At 36.1% G+C, this 18,767-nt stretch overlaps 1 protein-coding gene across 3 annotated transcripts in view; it reads right to left on the minus strand.

The window, feature by feature from the left end:
• The window catches only part of acsl1a (acyl-CoA synthetase long chain family member 1a), a 37,270-nt gene extending 18,746 nt beyond the window's left edge, over positions 1 to 18,524 (minus strand). The window contains exons 1-2 of one of the 3 annotated variants that reach the window (XM_065254530.1): positions 18,456 to 18,524; positions 2,847 to 3,084 (exon numbers count right to left, since the gene is read on the minus strand). In XM_065254530.1, the coding sequence (XP_065110602.1) occupies positions 2,847 to 3,041 (195 nt within the window). In that variant the 5' untranslated portion in view covers positions 3,042 to 3,084; positions 18,456 to 18,524. Of the gene's footprint in view, positions 1 to 2,846; positions 3,085 to 6,100; positions 6,325 to 18,455 lie in introns of those variants that run through there. The other 2 variants (XM_065254531.2, XM_065254529.2) reach the window with 2 other exon arrangements.
• Between the last annotated feature and the right edge of the window lie 243 nt (positions 18,525 to 18,767).

Consider the following 18,767-nt stretch of genomic DNA (forward strand, 5'->3'; position numbering starts at 1 on the left):
ACTGACAAAGTCAATTGCGCTGGGTGCAAGATAGGGCCCTTAGAGTCTCTGCATATTTAAGAGTTTATAAGCAGAGAAAAAAATATAGATCGATAAAAAAAATCCCAGTTTTGCTTGAAAGCAGAGGGTCTGTTCTTTCATTTGATACATTTGTATGTTTCTATATTTTTAGACGAAAATTTTTCCTAAAAAGGCATTTTGTGAAACTTTTGTGAAAATCACAAAACATGCTGGCGGGCAACTTTTTAAAAAGTTAATATCTCAATTTTCTATGGTGTGACAAACCGTAAGCACATTTAATATCAAACTTTACACGGACATTAATTAAAACATGTGAACTTTTATTTTGGCATCAACACCCCTGTTAAGATACTTTCATCGTTCATTTTGAATCTCGACAGTCCCAGGAACATTTACTTTTATTGTATGGGGAGATTCATTCTTTGGTGAACTAGATTCAAGCATCTTTTGCCTGTAACTCTGTGTTAGGGTTTCAAACAAAGCCTGCAGCAGATAAACCAGACTTCACTCTAAAGGAATTTACAGCAGGTCATTCAGTAATGAGTCCACTGACTTTATGACTGTTTCTCTCTGTTACCATAGCAAACATCTGCTGTTTCTCTTACATACATTTATAGAAGCAGTTGTGGACATCTTGTGATCAGGGCTGGACATCTATAACCTCAGCTGTCTGCATGAAAGAAGCTATAAGGATTCAAATCTTCTCTGATGGCACAGCCTGTGTACACAGGTATCTCACAAAGACTGACAAAGACGTTTAACCAAACGTCTTATGATGTACAATCCAAGCCAGTATGAAACAATACTTAATGTGAAAATGCTTACAAATAATTAGAATCTTTCTTTCTTTTTTTACATTACGATACATATTAAGAAATTTTGAGGCCATGTGAAATATTAAAATGAAATATTCAACTCATTTAAATTATGCAAAATATATTTTTATTAGCTTCTTTTGTTCTTGGTGAGAAAATTTGTGCTAAATATCACTGTGAATGATCTACCATATACAGACATGTAAAAGCATGTGCAAAAACGCTCAGCAGATGCAAAGTAGAAAGTAGGAAAGGAAGGAATGCTGTTAAAAGTCGACTATGTCAGAAAAGCCATGGGTGGGATGTACCCATGCTTTTAACACATATACTAACGCACAAACATAACACCTTTGTTTCCCAGACAGGATCTTTATTGAGACAAAATGACATGGTCCCAAGAACAAACAGCTGTTTTAAGAGTTTTTTTCATGTATGCATGTGGACATGGACAGTGAACTGACGATTAAGTGTTCAAACATGCAAAGTTTTGCAAAAAAAAAAACAAAAAAAAACACAGCAGATGGTGTCTTGAAGCGAGAGAAACCACTTCACATGTTGGGTGAACCCAGAGGAAGCCACAGTCTGTACTGCTGAACCACACCGAAGTGCAACAACTCAACTTTTTAAGTTTGCAAGTAATCACTGAAATCTTCAAACTTGCATCAGACGAAAACTTGTAAGCTTTCAACTTTGGCTCAATAAGATGGAGGATCTGTCAGCTATTTTAACAGTGTTTACCCAATTACTACAAACTCAGTGTAAGTGCTTTCAGTCCTGTTGGATGTTCACAGAGGCCATGAAATGAGTCGGCAGGACCATTAACTTTGGGGATTGAGGCGAGTTGAATACCTAGGGTTGGTGGCTGAGATACACAAACAACTTCTCCAAGTTTAGGACTGAAGATGGATGAAAACTGGCTAGTGTGATGCAAACTAGTTCGGCCAAAAATGATATTAAACCCATGATTTACTCACCCCAAGCTGTCCGAGTTGCATATGTCCATCGTTTTTCAGACAAACACATTTTTGGATATTTTAGAAAATGTTTTAGATCTTTCAGTTGATTAAATGTAATGTTACAGGGTCCACGACCTTCAAGTCCAAAAAAAGTGCGTCCATCCTTCACAAAATAAATCCAAACGGCTCCAGGCTGATAAACAAAGTTCTTCTGAGGGTAATCCGTGCGGTGTTGTTGTAGAAATATCCATATTTAAAACTTTATTAACGTAAATAACTACCTTCCGGGAGCCCTCCGAATATGTCAAACGTTACCAAGAAAAGTGCGTACACTACGCTAATACTCTCTCCTGAATACAAAGGAGTCTAAGATGGCGGCGCTACCGGAAGGTATTGATTTTCGTTAATAAAGTTTTTAATATGGATATTTCTACAACAACACCGCGCGGATTACCCTCAGAAGACCTTTGTTTATCATCCTGGAGCCGTTTGGATTTATTTTGTGAAGGATAGATGCACTTTTTTTGGACTTGAAGGTCGTGGACCCCGTAACATTACATTTAATCAACTGAGAGATCTAAAACATTTTCTAAAATATCCGAAAATGTGTTTGTCTGAAAAACGATGGACATATGCAACTCCGACAGCTTGGGGGTGAGTAAATCATGGGTTTAATATCATTTTTGGCCGAACTATCCCTTTAACACCATCCGAGATACGTGAGCATCACTGATATGGTAACATTGTAGTTGATCATTACTGTAGTGTCGTCTATTTCTGATTTTCCAACCCTTATTCTTATTTAACCAAACTCATGCTCTATCAAATGTATATGACTGTCTTTTCCAGTAATATAACTAATTTTAAATTAAATTGGAGTCAAAATTGTGTTTTTATTATTTTAATGTAATAATTCATTTGGCATGTGCCTTGCATGACCCTTTCATGTGTAAGTGTGCTGTTATAATCAGAATAATCTACAATGTGGACCAGATTTGATGTCAGTCTAGATCAAGCCTCTTATCATCAAGACATAGTTCACTACTGAACCTACCTGTACCTCCACAGATTGGGAACTGAGGTCACATGGTGGTTTAAGGGCTTTGGGGCGAGTGGCCAGCCAGTAGGTTGTGATGGCAGCAAAGGCACCCATGCCCATGAGAGTGTTGGTAGGTAAACTACGCACATACTGTCTCAAGTCGTCCAGCTCTGGTATCCGCAAGTGGCGGATCAGATCCTGGGCCTGCATCGCTCCGCCGCGGTGGGAAACACTTAGTGCAGCTTGGTGAAGACTGTGAGGAGAAATGCAAAGAGGAGACTTTTGGTGTTACATGTTTGTTTAAGAGAAAAAAAAACATTTTTGGAAAGAATTTTTAAAGATCTATCAAACAATGACAGTTCAATACATCAATAATAAAAATGTATTTAACAACATTTAATTATAGTATATAAACTACAATACCCCAAAACGTATAATTTATTTATATATTTTTTCATATATTTAATATTCATTTTACTCAAGTTACAATACAAATCCACATTCTCTAACCACTTCTGGCACAAATGCATTTCATTCTCTCCAGTTCTTTTTATCTTCTCTGTATAATTAAAACCCATACGAAATTAAAAGATTCAAATCGTGACCAAATATAATTTCATGATGCATTATATTTCTGAAACAAACAGAATTAATCTCATTAAATATTTACATTAAACTGAGATTAGTAAGAACTGGCCCTACAGCTTTATTGCAAACACAAAGCACCTTCTTATTTTGTTCTTTATGGGGAGCAGGATCAACATCAGGCACACAAAAAGCACACAAATCACACAAATATGTTATTATACACCATTTACGCATTTAGCAGATGCTTTTATTCAGCACCTGACAGTGTATTCAAGGAATATGTTAACCCAAGGTACATTCAAACCCAGAAACCCAAGAATCAAACACATGACCTTTGCAACGCTAAATGTGCCTTCACACTGCCGCTGGCGAGGGTGTCAAAGTGGCTGGAAGTCATTCATTTTCAATGAGAGCTCCAACGACGAGTAGCGGCGTGTTTTGGACGGTGTGAGTGTCGATTAGAGTTAAAATCAGCAGCAACCAATTGGAAGGCGGAAACATTTGGCGGTAACTAGAGGTCGACATTTTTTTTCTCTGGCCGATGCCGATTCCGATGTTTTGAAATCAGGGCCGTTATATGATGCCGATTTACTTGGGCAATATGTTTGGCCAATTATCAAAATGTCCTCATCATTAGCAGATATTTTGAATGTAAAAATGTAACAATTTAAGCCAAAGTATTAAAAAAATTATGACTTTCTGAAGAGCTTTACAAACCATTCATTTTTCTGACACAGATATTTCCTCTGCTGTAATTATTTCATGCTCTTTGCTCTGCCATGGCTTTTATTGCTTTGTAGGATAAAATTCTTCTTTGGTAGACCTAATAAATTATTTAATCATCATAAAGTTAACATAGTAAACGTCTATTTTGTTTAGTTTAGACTGTTATTAAGAGCAAATCAAAAAACTACCAAAGCACATTTATATTCTCATTTCTGAGGCATCAGTAATGCAATGACTTTCCAACTGCAAGTTAGGCTTTGTTTACACAACGAGTTAGTAAAAAAAGTTTTTATTTGCATTTTTCAAGATTTCAAGTTTAACTTTTAAAGGTGCCATAGAATGTAAAACTGTATTTGCCTAGCTATAGATTATACATTTTTTGAGGGGGTATAATCTATACAGCAAAAGAGCGCTTACGCTTCAATATTAGATTAACAAGACAGCGGACTCTGTGGTTGCTTAGCAATATAAAAAGCTGCGTCGCACTGCTCTTTTTTAAAAAAGGCAGCGCGTCGCACCTTGCGTTTCAAAGTGTTTAAAGCGCGGTTGGTGTGATTAGCCCCTTATTGATGTTAGGTATATACAGGTATATTTTGCAGGCCTATACTGAAAAAAACCCCCACAAACCTTCCATTCAGAAACGTCCATTAATAATCTCCAAACAATTGATTATTCCTCAAAATCTGTATGCAGGCTCAAACATAAGTTCTGTTTGCATACACACAGAGCTACTGAAAAGAACTGCTCTGTGAAACAGCCAATCAGAGCAGAGCTCAACATTATTATTCATGACCCTTTTAATTGATCATTTCACTGTAAGGGCAAATCCTAGGGTTGTAATGGACATGTAAAACCATCTCTGAATAATTTTTGCCCTTAATAAAGACACAAACCTTAAATGTAGATATCAGAGAACAATTTAACATATTATTTCAATGCATTCTTTGGCACCTTTAAGTTATCTTTCATTCCTGTTTTACTTTGTCTTCTTTGTTCGCTCTGTCTGCAGAGAATAAAGGATTCTTTGGCTATAATAATAAATTCAATAAATATTTCATACCCATCAGTCCATAGCCTCCGGCAGTGGTTTCTCTGTACAGCCTTTCATAATTATAGAAAGTCAGAAGCCCTCATTCAGTGCAGATCTCAGGAAAATTTCTACTAGTGCAAGCCTTTATTTAAACACTGATAGCTTAGTGGACAAATGAAGCGTTTGCCAATTAAAGCTGACAAGGCAATCTTCAGTTTACAGAGGGTGAAAATGAGTGATAAAGCATGTGAACATCACTATTAATGTCCTGCCGATAACATGCTGACAGTCACAGAGCTTTGTGTGATATCCAACTTCTCACCTAGATCTATAAATACACCACCATCCAAAACAGTGCTGATCATATGATAGTAAGCATAGGAAACTACGCAGAGAGAAATACAACAGGTGTTTGTGTTTTTATAAGTAACTTTAACAACATATCTATAATAAATCGCTTGTTATACCATTGCTATTCAAGTCCCTTTCGATACTAACTGAATAGATACCAATGTAAAACATCTCTAGAAAACCAGCATGTTTTTATAATTTACAGCATACTTGAAAAAAGGACAACAGTAATGTACGGTAATTTATAAACCTCATCTCTTCTGGAATAGGATACCAACTACACAATATAGCAGAATTTATTTAAGCAAAGCTCAAGATCAGATCAGTGTAGCAAAGACCCAACATGCAAACTTTTTCCTTTGACCTTAAGTCGTCCATACCACCCTTGAACTGCACGCAGAAGATATGCACACAGACCAACTCATGCCCTAATGCTAAAAACCAACCAGATCGCTTTTCTAGAGCAAAAAATGTATCCATTTAATAAATCCTAATCATCAACCTTGTAAAGGTATGCACACATTTCTTAGCTTATTTCTATGAAGGACCAAAAGCGAGAGATCAAAACACTTACTGTATATCTTTAGTTCCTCTGCACAGAAATCCTGTGTCTTAATAAAAATAACCCTAATGTCTTATATACACTCCACTTAGTTTGCACACACATCTAAAGTATGTTGCTGTGGTTAAACTGACCTATAATACAGTGCTAAAGGAAACTATCTGCTATGAATAGTAAAATGACCCAACAGCCACATGGGTCTCTCTCTCTTTCACACATCAATCTCTTTCCTAGTTCTTTCCTGTATATCACCCCAGCTCTACGAACATCTCATGTCGAATGCTTTTCATCTGTTGTCTCTTTATTTATGCCACCATGTAATGTGTGTGGGTTTGACAGAATGTATCCAAACACACAGAGATACAGGCATCCCACACCAGAACATACGCATGGCACCTGCTTTTATCTTAGAAGCAAACACAATACAGTCATTCACAAAGATAAGAGATAAAAACATTCCACATGTGTCAGGACGTTGGATATTTATATGGTTGAATCTCACAGAACCTGTCAAGAACATGTTTAAGTAATATTTAATGTCAATGGGAATATATTGGTCTACCAAATATGACAAAATTGGGAATATCCTAATGGAAAGGACAGTCTGTGATATAACCTTCATTATTGACTGAGTAAGGCCATGTCAAAGATTGGAATCAATGATTGAAATCAAACATTGATGCTACTAATAGCCTACATTAGCGTGAATAGTACAGACAGGACCACAAATGTTTTAGTTTAACCAATTTTCTGTACATCTTTAATTTATTGTAATTACATGTGTTATATCAGCCTCCTATTCCCAATTGCTTTGTTGCTTTCTCAGTATCTGCATCGGCCATTAAAAAACATAGTATTTCTATATCCTATATCTAGGTATTACTAAATTAAAGTGAAAGGAGGATCCTTAGAGCCAAAACCCTTTACTATGAACAGTATTTATTTCTATTGAATTAGAATTTGGGGGGTAAATGTGCTTAAAGGGATAGTTCACCCAAAAATGAAAATTCTGTCATCATTTACTCACTCTCATGTTGTTACAAAACTGTATAAATGTCTTTGTTCTGATGAACATGGAGGAAAAAATTTTAAGAAATGTTTGTAACCAAACCGCTCGTGAATACCATTTACTTCTATAGTATTCTTTTTCCAATACAGTCTCCTGAAGATGCGTATAAACAGCACGAAGTGTAAAACTCGTGAAATACATACGCCAAATTCCACTTTGGCGTGCATATGATACGCCAGTCCCTCCCATTCACTTAAACGGTGCATCTTTTTTTGTTGTTTTATTTATTGGTTTCTCTATTTCTTTCTGTTTTTTAAACCATTTTCGCTTGGGTTTAGGGTTAGATTTTATATTTGCTTAATGAGGTTATTTAATATACAGGTTTCTCCATGTTTTTGTCCATATTTAAGCCATGGTCGCTTGGAGTTGGGGTTAGAGTTGGGGTTAGGATGTCAATTTTATATAACAAAAAGTTGTTCTAACCCTAAACCCAAGCGAAAATGGTAAAAAAAAGCAAAAAAATTGAGAAACCAATTAATAAAAGGACAAAAAAATGCAACGTTTAAGTGAATGGGAAGGACTGGCGTATCATATGCACGCCAAAGTGGAATTTGGCGTATGTATTGCACAACTTTTACACTTCGTGCTATTTATACGCATCTTCAGGAGACTGGGCTACTATGGAAGTGAATGGGGTCCACGAACAGTTTGGTTACAAAAATTTCTCAAAATATATTCCCTTGTGTGAGTAAATGATGACAAATTTTTGGGTGAATTATCCCTTTAATTGTCATGATAATAATACAAATATTCATTATATTTAGATGTCTTTCAAAGTTTGTGTTCTATTGTGTTAACGTGATACTGCTGTAATAGTGACTTCACCGTATAATTCATAACAGTGTCCACACTTCTGAGAAGGTGAAAGTGAGTATGTGCGTATGTTTGTTTCCACAGCTGTGTGTGTATGTGTCTGGATCACAGATGGGAAATGTCACGCCGGTCATATGACAGGTCAGGCAGTGTATGCCGTCAAGTGAAACCCAACCTCTCTCCATACATGGAATGTTACAATCTCAAACCAATGACAGATACACTTACAATCACCCCACTGAGAGTGAGACAGATAGAAAGACAGACAGACACACAGAATGTGACTTTTATTTCTTGAAAGTTATTATTTTGTATTCTAGTACATTTTAGTCAAAGCGAACAGTTTGAGACATTGTTGAAAAGTGATGATGAAACATGTAAACAAAATCCACAGCAATGAGGTTAAATGGAAAGTAAATGCAAACTTTCACTCTCCGATATGATTTTTTTTGGAGACAAATGCACAGAAATCTCACATATGTCTCCAGTAAAGTTTCAGAAGAATCAGAAGTGTCACAAACTATGCTCAGATTTGCCAAGTCTGCAATCAAAAGACTCAAATTGGCTCAAATTCATGTACATTTCTATTTCTTTTAAGCAATTTTAGTATAAGGTTCGAAACAAAGGTGATACTTAAATGAAACATAACTGAACATTCAATCAAACCTCCTGAGTATGCGAGAAACCTGTTCTTTCTTTAAGAAAAACATATGAAGCAAGAGTTTCGGCATAGTTTGCAAATGAGCTCTATTCAATTTCATGTCCAAAAGAAAATTGAGATTTGGAAAGGATCCGATTTGTAATGTTTCGGCACATGGGGGAAAACAAAGGGAGGAAGCAAGAAGAAGTAAACGGGTATTTCTTGCGAAATTAGACTTATGAGGTGTCATGAAACATTTTGATGAAAAAAGTAGTATCAAAATAAGAAGCATACAGTTACTAAAATCTCTTCATGTAATATTTTGCACATGATTTCAAATGACATCATACAAACCAATTTAGTTTTTTCCCCTAAATTTTCATAACCACAACGTGTGCATAATTGGATTTGGGTTCTTTGACATAGAAATATTTATAATAAAAAAATCTAAAAAAATAAAAAGCTACAGTGCATGTTATACAGTAAAGAAACATGTGGTATTTGGTGATCATTGGTAAATGTAGTGACAATAATAAGGAATATAAATGTGTTCAAGACGGGACATAATTAACTGTGATACTCAAGATGGCTACCAGGTAAGCAGTTCTTATTTTTCCTCTCCAGATAAAAGTTGAAATTGTGTACCTAAACAACTTTTTGGTTCTCATTACCGAAACATGAGTTTGTAAATGCATATATTTAATGTAAAATCATGTTGCAGTAATGATAATTTTTGATAATGATAATCTAAAACATTTTAATAATTCTATAGGACATATTTTTATATCCTCTAAAAATAATGGTTAAAGTAAGTTCAGATCTTAATCTTATATGTATATATATAATTATATGTATATAAATAATATACACGTTAACCGATTACATTTAACAAGTCTGAGGTAGAGGTTTAATGGAGTTAATGGAAAAGCCAAAGAAAGAAAGAGTGAGAGAGAGGAAGAGGGACAGAGAAAGAAAAGATTAAGGCAGAACAAACAGCTGTATACCCAACTTAAAACACACTTCACGTACATGTATATTAATGCTTTTCTGCATGTTTCCTGGTCAAACCACCACATTTATATTTCAGTTCTGTAAAAGCTTCCTCTGCTTTTGGACACACAAGAGCTCACTTAAACTTCATGCTAACAGAGTCAACTGAGCACTTAACTTTACATATTTCGATTCATGGGACAAAGAAAGCTGCAAACTGCAAAATAAAATGTATGTACTGTATATCATGTATGTTTTTTTTATTCCCATGTAAAGAGCAGCTTGTGTGGTGTCTCCTGCATCTGCCATGCTATCTTTTGACTGGCTGTAGGTAGCTAAGTTAGAGGAGGTTGACTCGCAGCACTCAACACGTGTTTTTTCCTGCTTGGCAAGCCGACCGGATGTGACATGGGGGCATGGCAGCATCAACGATTATTATTCAAAGTTTGAGGTTTTGACTTAAAATCGAAATCGTGACACATTTAATCAACAACACAGGAACATTGTTAGGGATTTTTCGTTTTTCAAAATATAAGGCTACAAGGTTGAACATTAGCAATAGCAAACAAGTCAAAATGAACATTTAGTGTCGTCACAATTAATGTGTGCACCCTAAATAGCATTTTTTATTTGACTAAAGATTATTGTAATGATATTGTTATGTTCCATTTTCTCCATGGTTTATGAGTGCATCATAGCAGCTGTGAAACTATTTATGGACAGCCTGAAGGAGAGAAAGCTAAAGCTGGCTGACCTATGTGAGTGACCTAAACATAGACTCAACTACTGACAAGTGCATCTACATATCAATCGGGCTGAATTTGGGTTAATTTTAACCACTTACGGCAATCCAAGGTAAAGTCTCGATTGTCTTCGTGGTTGAAACAATTTTTCCTGTAGTGCCCGGTGTGCAGGGGCGTAACTATCGGCAAGCAGGGTAAGCGGTGCTTACGGGCCCGGACCAATCAGGGGCCCGCCCGACTGGAAAAATTTGATTGACAGTCGGCGGGCCTTATCACATATTCGTTACTACACGCTGTTCTCAGGCTTTCTTATGGGTTTTCAATAGGCTTGTTCGACTTCATGCGGCGCCACAAGAACCGGCATCCGGATGACGTCAAAGTTCCGCAAGAGCGATTTAAAAGCAAACTCCTCCGTATGGTTTCGCAAATCACTCTCGCGGTAGTTTGACGTCACCCAGCTGTCAATTCTTGCGGCGCATGAAGTGGAACAAGCCATCGCACAATGAAATCACCGCTAGCGATAGAGCCCAACCAATCACAGCCCAGAGATTCTGTGCACGTTTGAAATCGGCCGGTTTGTATCTTTTGGTTTCTAGCACAAACAAGAAACGATAACGCTTTAAATACCCAAACACTATACCAGACACCTAAAGCAAAGCACAAAAGTGCAGCAGTAAGTAAACACATGATTTTAACCGTATGGATCGATCCTGCGTATGTAATGATTGAGCTGTGTTTTGTCTGAAGTTTAGAGCTCCTGTGTGCATCATGCCATCCAGAACTGAAGCCCGGAAAATACCTCTACAAATTATAATGTGGTTATAAAGTAACGCTATAGCCTATAATGTAAGTGAGCATCTTTTTTCTGTATTTAGACCTATGTGTGTGTAGTTATAGCAGTGAGTAACAATGTGTTATAGTGTGCTGTCACCAGCAGTGTTTTTTCATATGTTATGGTGCGCTGTCACCAGTGTTATGTTTTTGTTGTGGTGCGCGTAGGCTATTTCTGATTTTGTCAGTCATGTAATGTCTCTATGATTCTGTCCTGTCCTATTCATTGTAGCCTGCTTGTGGACATTGCGTCATCACGTGCTGTAGTAAAGGGCCCGTCTTGATAATCCTGCTTAGGGGCCCGGTGTTGGCTCGTTACGCTGCTGCCGGTGTGTTAAGAGCGTCTGAATCTGTTGAAAATGTACGATCAGCAATCCTGTTGTGGAGGGAACCTCGAGGACAAACACACAAGCACACTGTAGATGTCACACAGTCACGTGAAACAAAATGATACCTAATCAGAAAGCGAGATGATAAGAGGAAACCATAACAACCGCAGTCATGGCGCAGCAGGCAGTCCAAAGTAAGATAGACATCAGAGATGTAAAAAGCAGTCTACAGTATTAATGACATTTCTTTGTGCTTGTCGTCCGTCATGTTTGTTTACTGTGAAGTCACGTTTGAACACGAGAGAAACATCACAAGATTTTAGCGAGATTTCCTTTGTTCTCTGTCGAGACTTGCGTTGTTTGTAAAGGGGGTTTAAAGATGTCTGTGATGACCACAGGAACAAAACTTTTAAATTGTAAAAAATTGTTTCATCATATTTGTGGTTTCTATCATTTAAAAAATCTGATAAGATTTATAAAATCTTTTAGTGTGGCCCTAGCTTTACACAGATAAGTGCTTGTACATGCTGTAATTACTTAGTCTGTCCAGCAGGGCATGCTCTATTGTTTACTACTGGCGACCAATGCAGGTAACTGTAGTGTCACCAGTACAGGATTTGTGAAAAAAACATCTTTTGGATGTTTTTATGAATTCAATTAAGTAGTGTACCAGTCATTAAAGGAATAGTCTACCCTTTTGCCATATTAAACTATGTTATTACCTCAACTTAGACGAATAAATACATATCTATCTTTTTTCAATGCGTGCACTGTACAGCGCGTCGTGAATGTGTTAGCATTTAGCCTAGACCCATTCATTGCTATGGTACCAAACAAGGAAGCCACCAAACACTTCCGTGTTTTCCCTATTTAAAGACTGTTACATGAGGAGTTATACCAGTAAGTTTGGTGCCACAAAATAAAACTTTTTTTTTGTACCATAGGAATGAATGGGGCTAGGCTAAATGCTAACACATTCACAACGTGCTGTACAGTGCACGCATTGAAAAAAGATAGGTGTGTATTAATTTGTCTAGGTTGAGGTAATAACATAGTTTAATATGGCAAAAGGGTAGACTATTCCTTTAAGTAGACAGTACCAGTCAAAAGTGGGAATGTGTGCGAATAGGAAGTGTCCAAATTTATACTGTACCATATCGGTCGGGCTCTAATACATTTGGTACCAAAATGTACCTTTGAGGTTCCAATATGCACTCTTTGGTACCAGTATATACTGTACCTCTGTGGAACTAATATGAACTCTTAACAAAGGTATACTTTTTGAAAGGGTACCGCGCCCCAGTGACAGCTAGCGACCTTTTTACAAGATAAACAGACTAGAGGAAGAAAGCAGGCGAATAGCTTTTCTATTATTTTTTGTGCATTGGTAAGTTTTGTATGATATATTACCCTGTCTTCAGTATACCCAGTTGCTTTCATCTTTCATAAACTACAAATAAAGACACTCCAGCCTAGATTGTGGTCTAACTTGGCCATACTTAACCCTTTGTCAAAAGTTGAACCACACCTAGAAAATATAAAAACGAGCTAAAGCAGAATACTACACAAGCAACTTCCTGTAGGCCAGAGGGTGAATTTGCTCTCCGCGAGAATAAAGACTTAAACAATAAACTGATATTCATTTCAGAAGATCTGAAACTTAAAACAGGCTGACTGACATGTTTTTGTCTATGTGCACTCTCAGGAAAAAAAATGTACATGAAGGTACCAAAGTTGTCACTGGGGTGGTACCTTTTCAAAAAGTACACTTTGTTAGCTAAAGGGTACGTATTGGTACTTCAAAGGTACATACAGTATCTGTACCTAAATGGTACATATTAGGACCTTTTTAAAAAGATACTGTTCCAGTGACAAATAGATACAACTTGTGTACCTTTGTCTCCAAGTGTGGGACTGTCTCAATTGTTCATCAGTCCCTGTCCCTCACTATTTACTTTAATAGGCAACTATTGTAACAGTACCCTCCAAAAAGTTATATCAACAGACTTCAACAAATTACAGAATAATAATGAGATCAAGAAAAGGTGAAGAGTTATGTTTCCAGTGCTGGGTGTAACCTCAAGGCTATAGACCAAGGTTTGAGACACCTGCTACAGTGTATAGACTTTCCACATAGAAGGGTTAACATGACCGTGAATCCATGATGCATAACAAACCACCTCCTTGAAGAGAAAATAGGGAAACCATGTAATCTCAAACCGCTAGACTGCCAAAATTCCAAATATTCCGACCTCCAGAGAGTGTCCGCTGCCGACATTCTGCATTTCTGTGGTTTACAGAAATCCGTACATCTGCTCAAAATTTTTTAATATCAACCCACTAGCACACGACACAATAACTATCTGTTCAGCACAAAATAGGGAATATGGAAAAGAAGGAATATACAGTGATCAGGAGAATGATACAGCCGTCTTATATAGAGCAAAATCAAAAATGTATAATAAAAAAGTGATGTGTGCTTTCAATCTTGAACAGGTGTGAATTCCTTGGATTATTATTTGTAAAAATTAATATGCTTCCTCTGAGGAGCTCAGATCCTCTGGAAAAAGGAAGTCATTTTTTCCACCGCATCAACCAAATAAGGTCAAATTATTTCTGGCAGGAGGTCTGCTTGTCACCTGTTGCATAAGCAAGCTCTGTTGGGATGCTTTTTAATTTTCTTTATTAGATTAAAAGTCAGCGTGTTACTTTTATGTCAGCTTCATTTTAGGGCACTTATTTTAGATTATGCTGATTAAATCAGGCACACTGTATGAGTTTATTTATTTATTTATTTAAGGATAGCCCCTTGAGATGATCCATCTCTTTTTCGAGGGGGTCCTAAAGCACAGAGATAGCTGTGTCATATACAACATCACAATACGTCCCACAATATACAACAAACTCATAACAATAACACATACACAATAAACGAATAACAATTGTCCTGCTTAACACGTCCCCCAGCCCTGTTCCCTCAGAATCCTCACCTTTTAATGGTGACATTATATTTTACATTAGATACATTTACATTAGATAAACATTAAGTCACTATCCTTTGTGAAAATTTGACATAAAAAAAAAAAAAAAAAAAAACATGACATTTATAATATAATATAATATAATATAATATAATACATCAGTAACAAGTACAAGGCATATTTAAATAAAAATATAATGAAGATTTATACAATTTTTGTGTCGTTATAGAGCGAAGAGCAGCTGGCAAATTATTCCAGTCTGACGCAGCCTTAAAACAAAAGGCCTTCTTTCCCGTTTCTCTTTTAACTGAGGGAACTTGAAAGAAAGGAGATGTTAAATTTCTGAGAGCATATGATGATCTATGTGGTACCAGGTATTGTTTCAGATAATAAGGGAAATCATTATAAATGCACTTAAAAATTAAAATTAGCCAATGGAATATTCTCCTTTCTTTCGGCTGCAGCCAATTAAGAGAATTATACATTAAGCAGTGATGAGTATTGTAATGACACTTTAAAACAAATCTGCATAGTGAGTTAGTTAATATAGTTATAGGTTTAAGGGCAGACTCTGTTGCATTTTGGTAAATTACATCCCCATAATCAATTATTGGCAGAATAAGTTGCTGTACTATTCTTTTCCTAATCAGTTGTGTAAAGCTATTGATTGATCTATAAAGCTGACCGAGACATGCATAAACTTTTTTAGTTATATAATCAATGTGTGGTTTAAATGTAAGTTCTGGGTCAACCCACACCCCCAAATATTTAAAAGAGTTTGTACTTTCAAGTTGTTTTCCATCTGATAAATATATGGTCATGCTCTGCAAATTTAGATCCAAGCACTTTGAAAAAAGCATACTGAAAGATTTTTTATTATTTAAAATAAGATTATGCTGAGTGAGCCAAGATTGTATTTGATTAAAATCAAACTGAAGTGACTCTTGTATATTGTATATATTTTTGTTTGAGCTATAAATAACAGTGTCGTCAGCATATAAATGGATTTTACATTTTTCTATTATTTTAGACATATCATTTATATAAATTGAAAATAATAAGGGCCCCAAAGATGATCCTTGTGGAACACCTTTCGTAATTATATTAGTCTCTGAAGATTTACCCTGTATCGTAACAAATTGTTTTCGACAATGTAGATATGAATTGAACCAGAGTAATACATCTCTAGATGCACCAACTGAATAAAGCTTGTCCAGCAAAAGATAATGGTCAACAGTATCAAAAGCTTTAGTGAAATCTATAAAAATTGCCCCAGTAGACTCTTGCTTATCAAAACCTGTATATATATCATTGGTAAGATTAAGTAAAGCTGTTGTTGTTGAATAATTATGTCTAAACCCTGATTGACAGGGAGATAGAATATTATTATTGTTAACATATAATGATAATTGATTGAAAATTAATTTTTCAAATATTTTTTGGACAGCACATATAATTGAGATAGGTCTATAATTGTTAATGTCTGTAGAATCCCCCCCTTTAAACACTGGTGTTACTCTGGCACATTTCCAGATAGATGGCAGTGAATTGGTTATCAGAGACAAGTTAAAGAGCTCTGCCAAGGGATACATAAGAATATAATCAGCATATTTTATAAATTTTGCTTCAATGCCGTCAGGCCCAGCACTCGTATCGGTTTTCAACCTACGTATAACTTTAAGCACTTCCTGTGGTGAAGTCAATTTAAAATAAAAAGAATGTAAGGGTGTTTCATTTTGGTAAGTTGCATTCCAATACGGTGTTGGTCGGGACTGACTAATATTTAAGAAATGTTCATTAAAAATATGGGATATTTCTTCTGGTTTAGAGACAAAATCATCATTTACACAAATCTGTTTAATCAGATTTTTGTTGTTGCGATTAAGAACTGCATTTAGCTTTTTCCAAAATTGCCTTGGGTTATTGGTTTCTTGGGACAGGCTATTTTTATAATAATTGGATTGAGCATTTCTAGTCTTAGTTTTGCAGTCATTACGTAAGCACCTATAGATCTCCCAGTCATCAGGGTGTCTACTGTTATGATATTTATCCCATGCTTTATCTCTTAGTTTATACTGGCTCAGTAAATCAGAGCTCAACCAAGGCAGAGTCCTTCCCTTAACCCTTTGAATTTTATATGGAGCATGTTTATCAATCACATTCATTACTTCAGAATAAAAAAATTCCCAGGCATCTTCAATTGAAGGAATTAATAACATACGATCCCAATGTATATTGAGCAAGTCATTTCTAAAGTGGTTTAAATTAAATCTTTTACATTGCCTAAATTTTATAAATTTAGGCAGTAATTTTGGTACTCTAATTTTCCATACACAGTATACAATGGAATGGTCACTCATACAATCCGACATTACCCCCGATGTGATTATTCGTTCTGGATTGGTGACCAAAATCCAGTCCAAAAGTGATGACGATTGGCCATTAACCCTGGTAGGCTCATTAATTAGCTGTGATAGATTTACACTTTTAATTAAATTTTTGTCCTTAATAGATGAATGGTCAAGCCAATTCCTATTGAAGTCACCTAAAATTATTAATTCTTTAGTATTGCTTTTCTCTAATGAGCCAATTGTATTTAGGATATTTGACAATGAGTCAATTGGAGCAGAAGGAGGCCTATAAATACTACCCACAATTAGTGTCTTATTGGCATGAAATGTTATTTTAACAAAAATACTTTCAAAATTAATTGGCTCAATTGAAGATACAATACAGTTGGAACTGAGGCTCATGTCCACATAGATCGCTACCCCACCTCCTCTAGTACCTCTGTCAGCTCTATATACTGTAAATCCTTCAATTATTATTTCAGTATCTGCAATATTAGAGTGTAACCAAGTTTCAGAGATTGTTATGATGTTTGGTTTGTAGAGAGTGACCCAGGCCCGTAAAAGGTTAATTTTAGAGGGTAAACTCCTTATATTTAAATGAATGATTTTTAAGCCTTTTACAAGTTCTATTATATTATCTAATTTAATATATTCTTAAGAGTGAAATTTCATTGGGATAGGAGTTAGGCGATGGAAAGCAGGGCAGCCTAGAAAAACATACACACACAAAACAGACATAGAAGTACATTCTGTCACAAACATAAAAATCCAAAGACAAAGACAAACAAAGACTTGCGTGAGACATATTTTGTATTCTTACACGTTTCAGCAGATCCAGGTATCAAAAAAAAGAAAAATGGAAATAATGGCTTATTTTCTAATGGAAGCAAGTATTTACAGTGTTCAGTCTATGTCCAGATAAGTTCAGTATTACATCCTGATAGATAAGGCCACATTGACCGTTCATAGTACTCACTACTCCGTAGATAAAAGAGACTCGTCCCGACAGATATAATTCTCCGCGTCATCTGGACAGCGAAAGCTTCTGGCTTTTCCGTCCTCGAGTATCCGTAACACAGAGTTAAATGGCTTGTTAAGAGTGCCATGTGATTAGCAGGAGGTTAAACGACAAGGAGTGATGGTACGACATACCGCGGACAATGGATGCATTGTTTCCCCATCCGATTACTTCTCTATTAACTAATTAACTAACAAAAAAACTCTGCTCAGCGCGCGTCTTGAAACGCGTTCCACCTCCGCCCCTCTTTTGTCTCTAATCTTCACAGCGGATCCCCGCGTATCTTCAGGCATTGGAGTATTAAGTAAATGACACCAGATAACGCATCTCTTGCATGAACGTGTTTCAAATAAGCATGTTCTTACTGATCATTGCGCTCGGTTTCCCAAACCATACAAACCCGCTGCATTAAAACGCATTCCTCTGCTGTGTGATGACACGTCGTCATCAGTGCATTCAATGTTAAATCGAGCATGCATAAGTCTGAAATTAATCGATACGATCGTTTGCATTAAACGCGAAAAAGTTGGAACATTTCACAGCGGTTCAAATCAACATACAAGTTTCAATTTAAGACAAAATTAAAGTTAAATCTGACAAACCTGAACGCTGCAAATGTTGCGTCCACACAGCTGTTATTTAAGAGACGGATATGGCGCTCCGATCTGTCTGTAGATACGAAACCGGCCGCTCCACCAACCAGAATCGGCTTTACATAACGCGTATGAATTGAAAAAATGCTTTGCATTGGTCAATATTTAGGAAATATTTGCATACGCACTTTGATAAACAGATGTTATAGTAGTGTAAAGCTATTTGAAAATTCATTTATAGAAACCTGCTCTCTGATTTATTTATTTATTGATATAGCCTATATATTGTTTGTTTAATTTTTTTCTGTAAACCCTATTTTT

The sequence above is a fragment of the Paramisgurnus dabryanus genome, chromosome 4 (assembly GCF_030506205.2).
Source record: "Paramisgurnus dabryanus chromosome 4, PD_genome_1.1, whole genome shotgun sequence".
Taxonomy (NCBI): Eukaryota; Metazoa; Chordata; class Actinopteri; order Cypriniformes; family Cobitidae; genus Paramisgurnus; species Paramisgurnus dabryanus.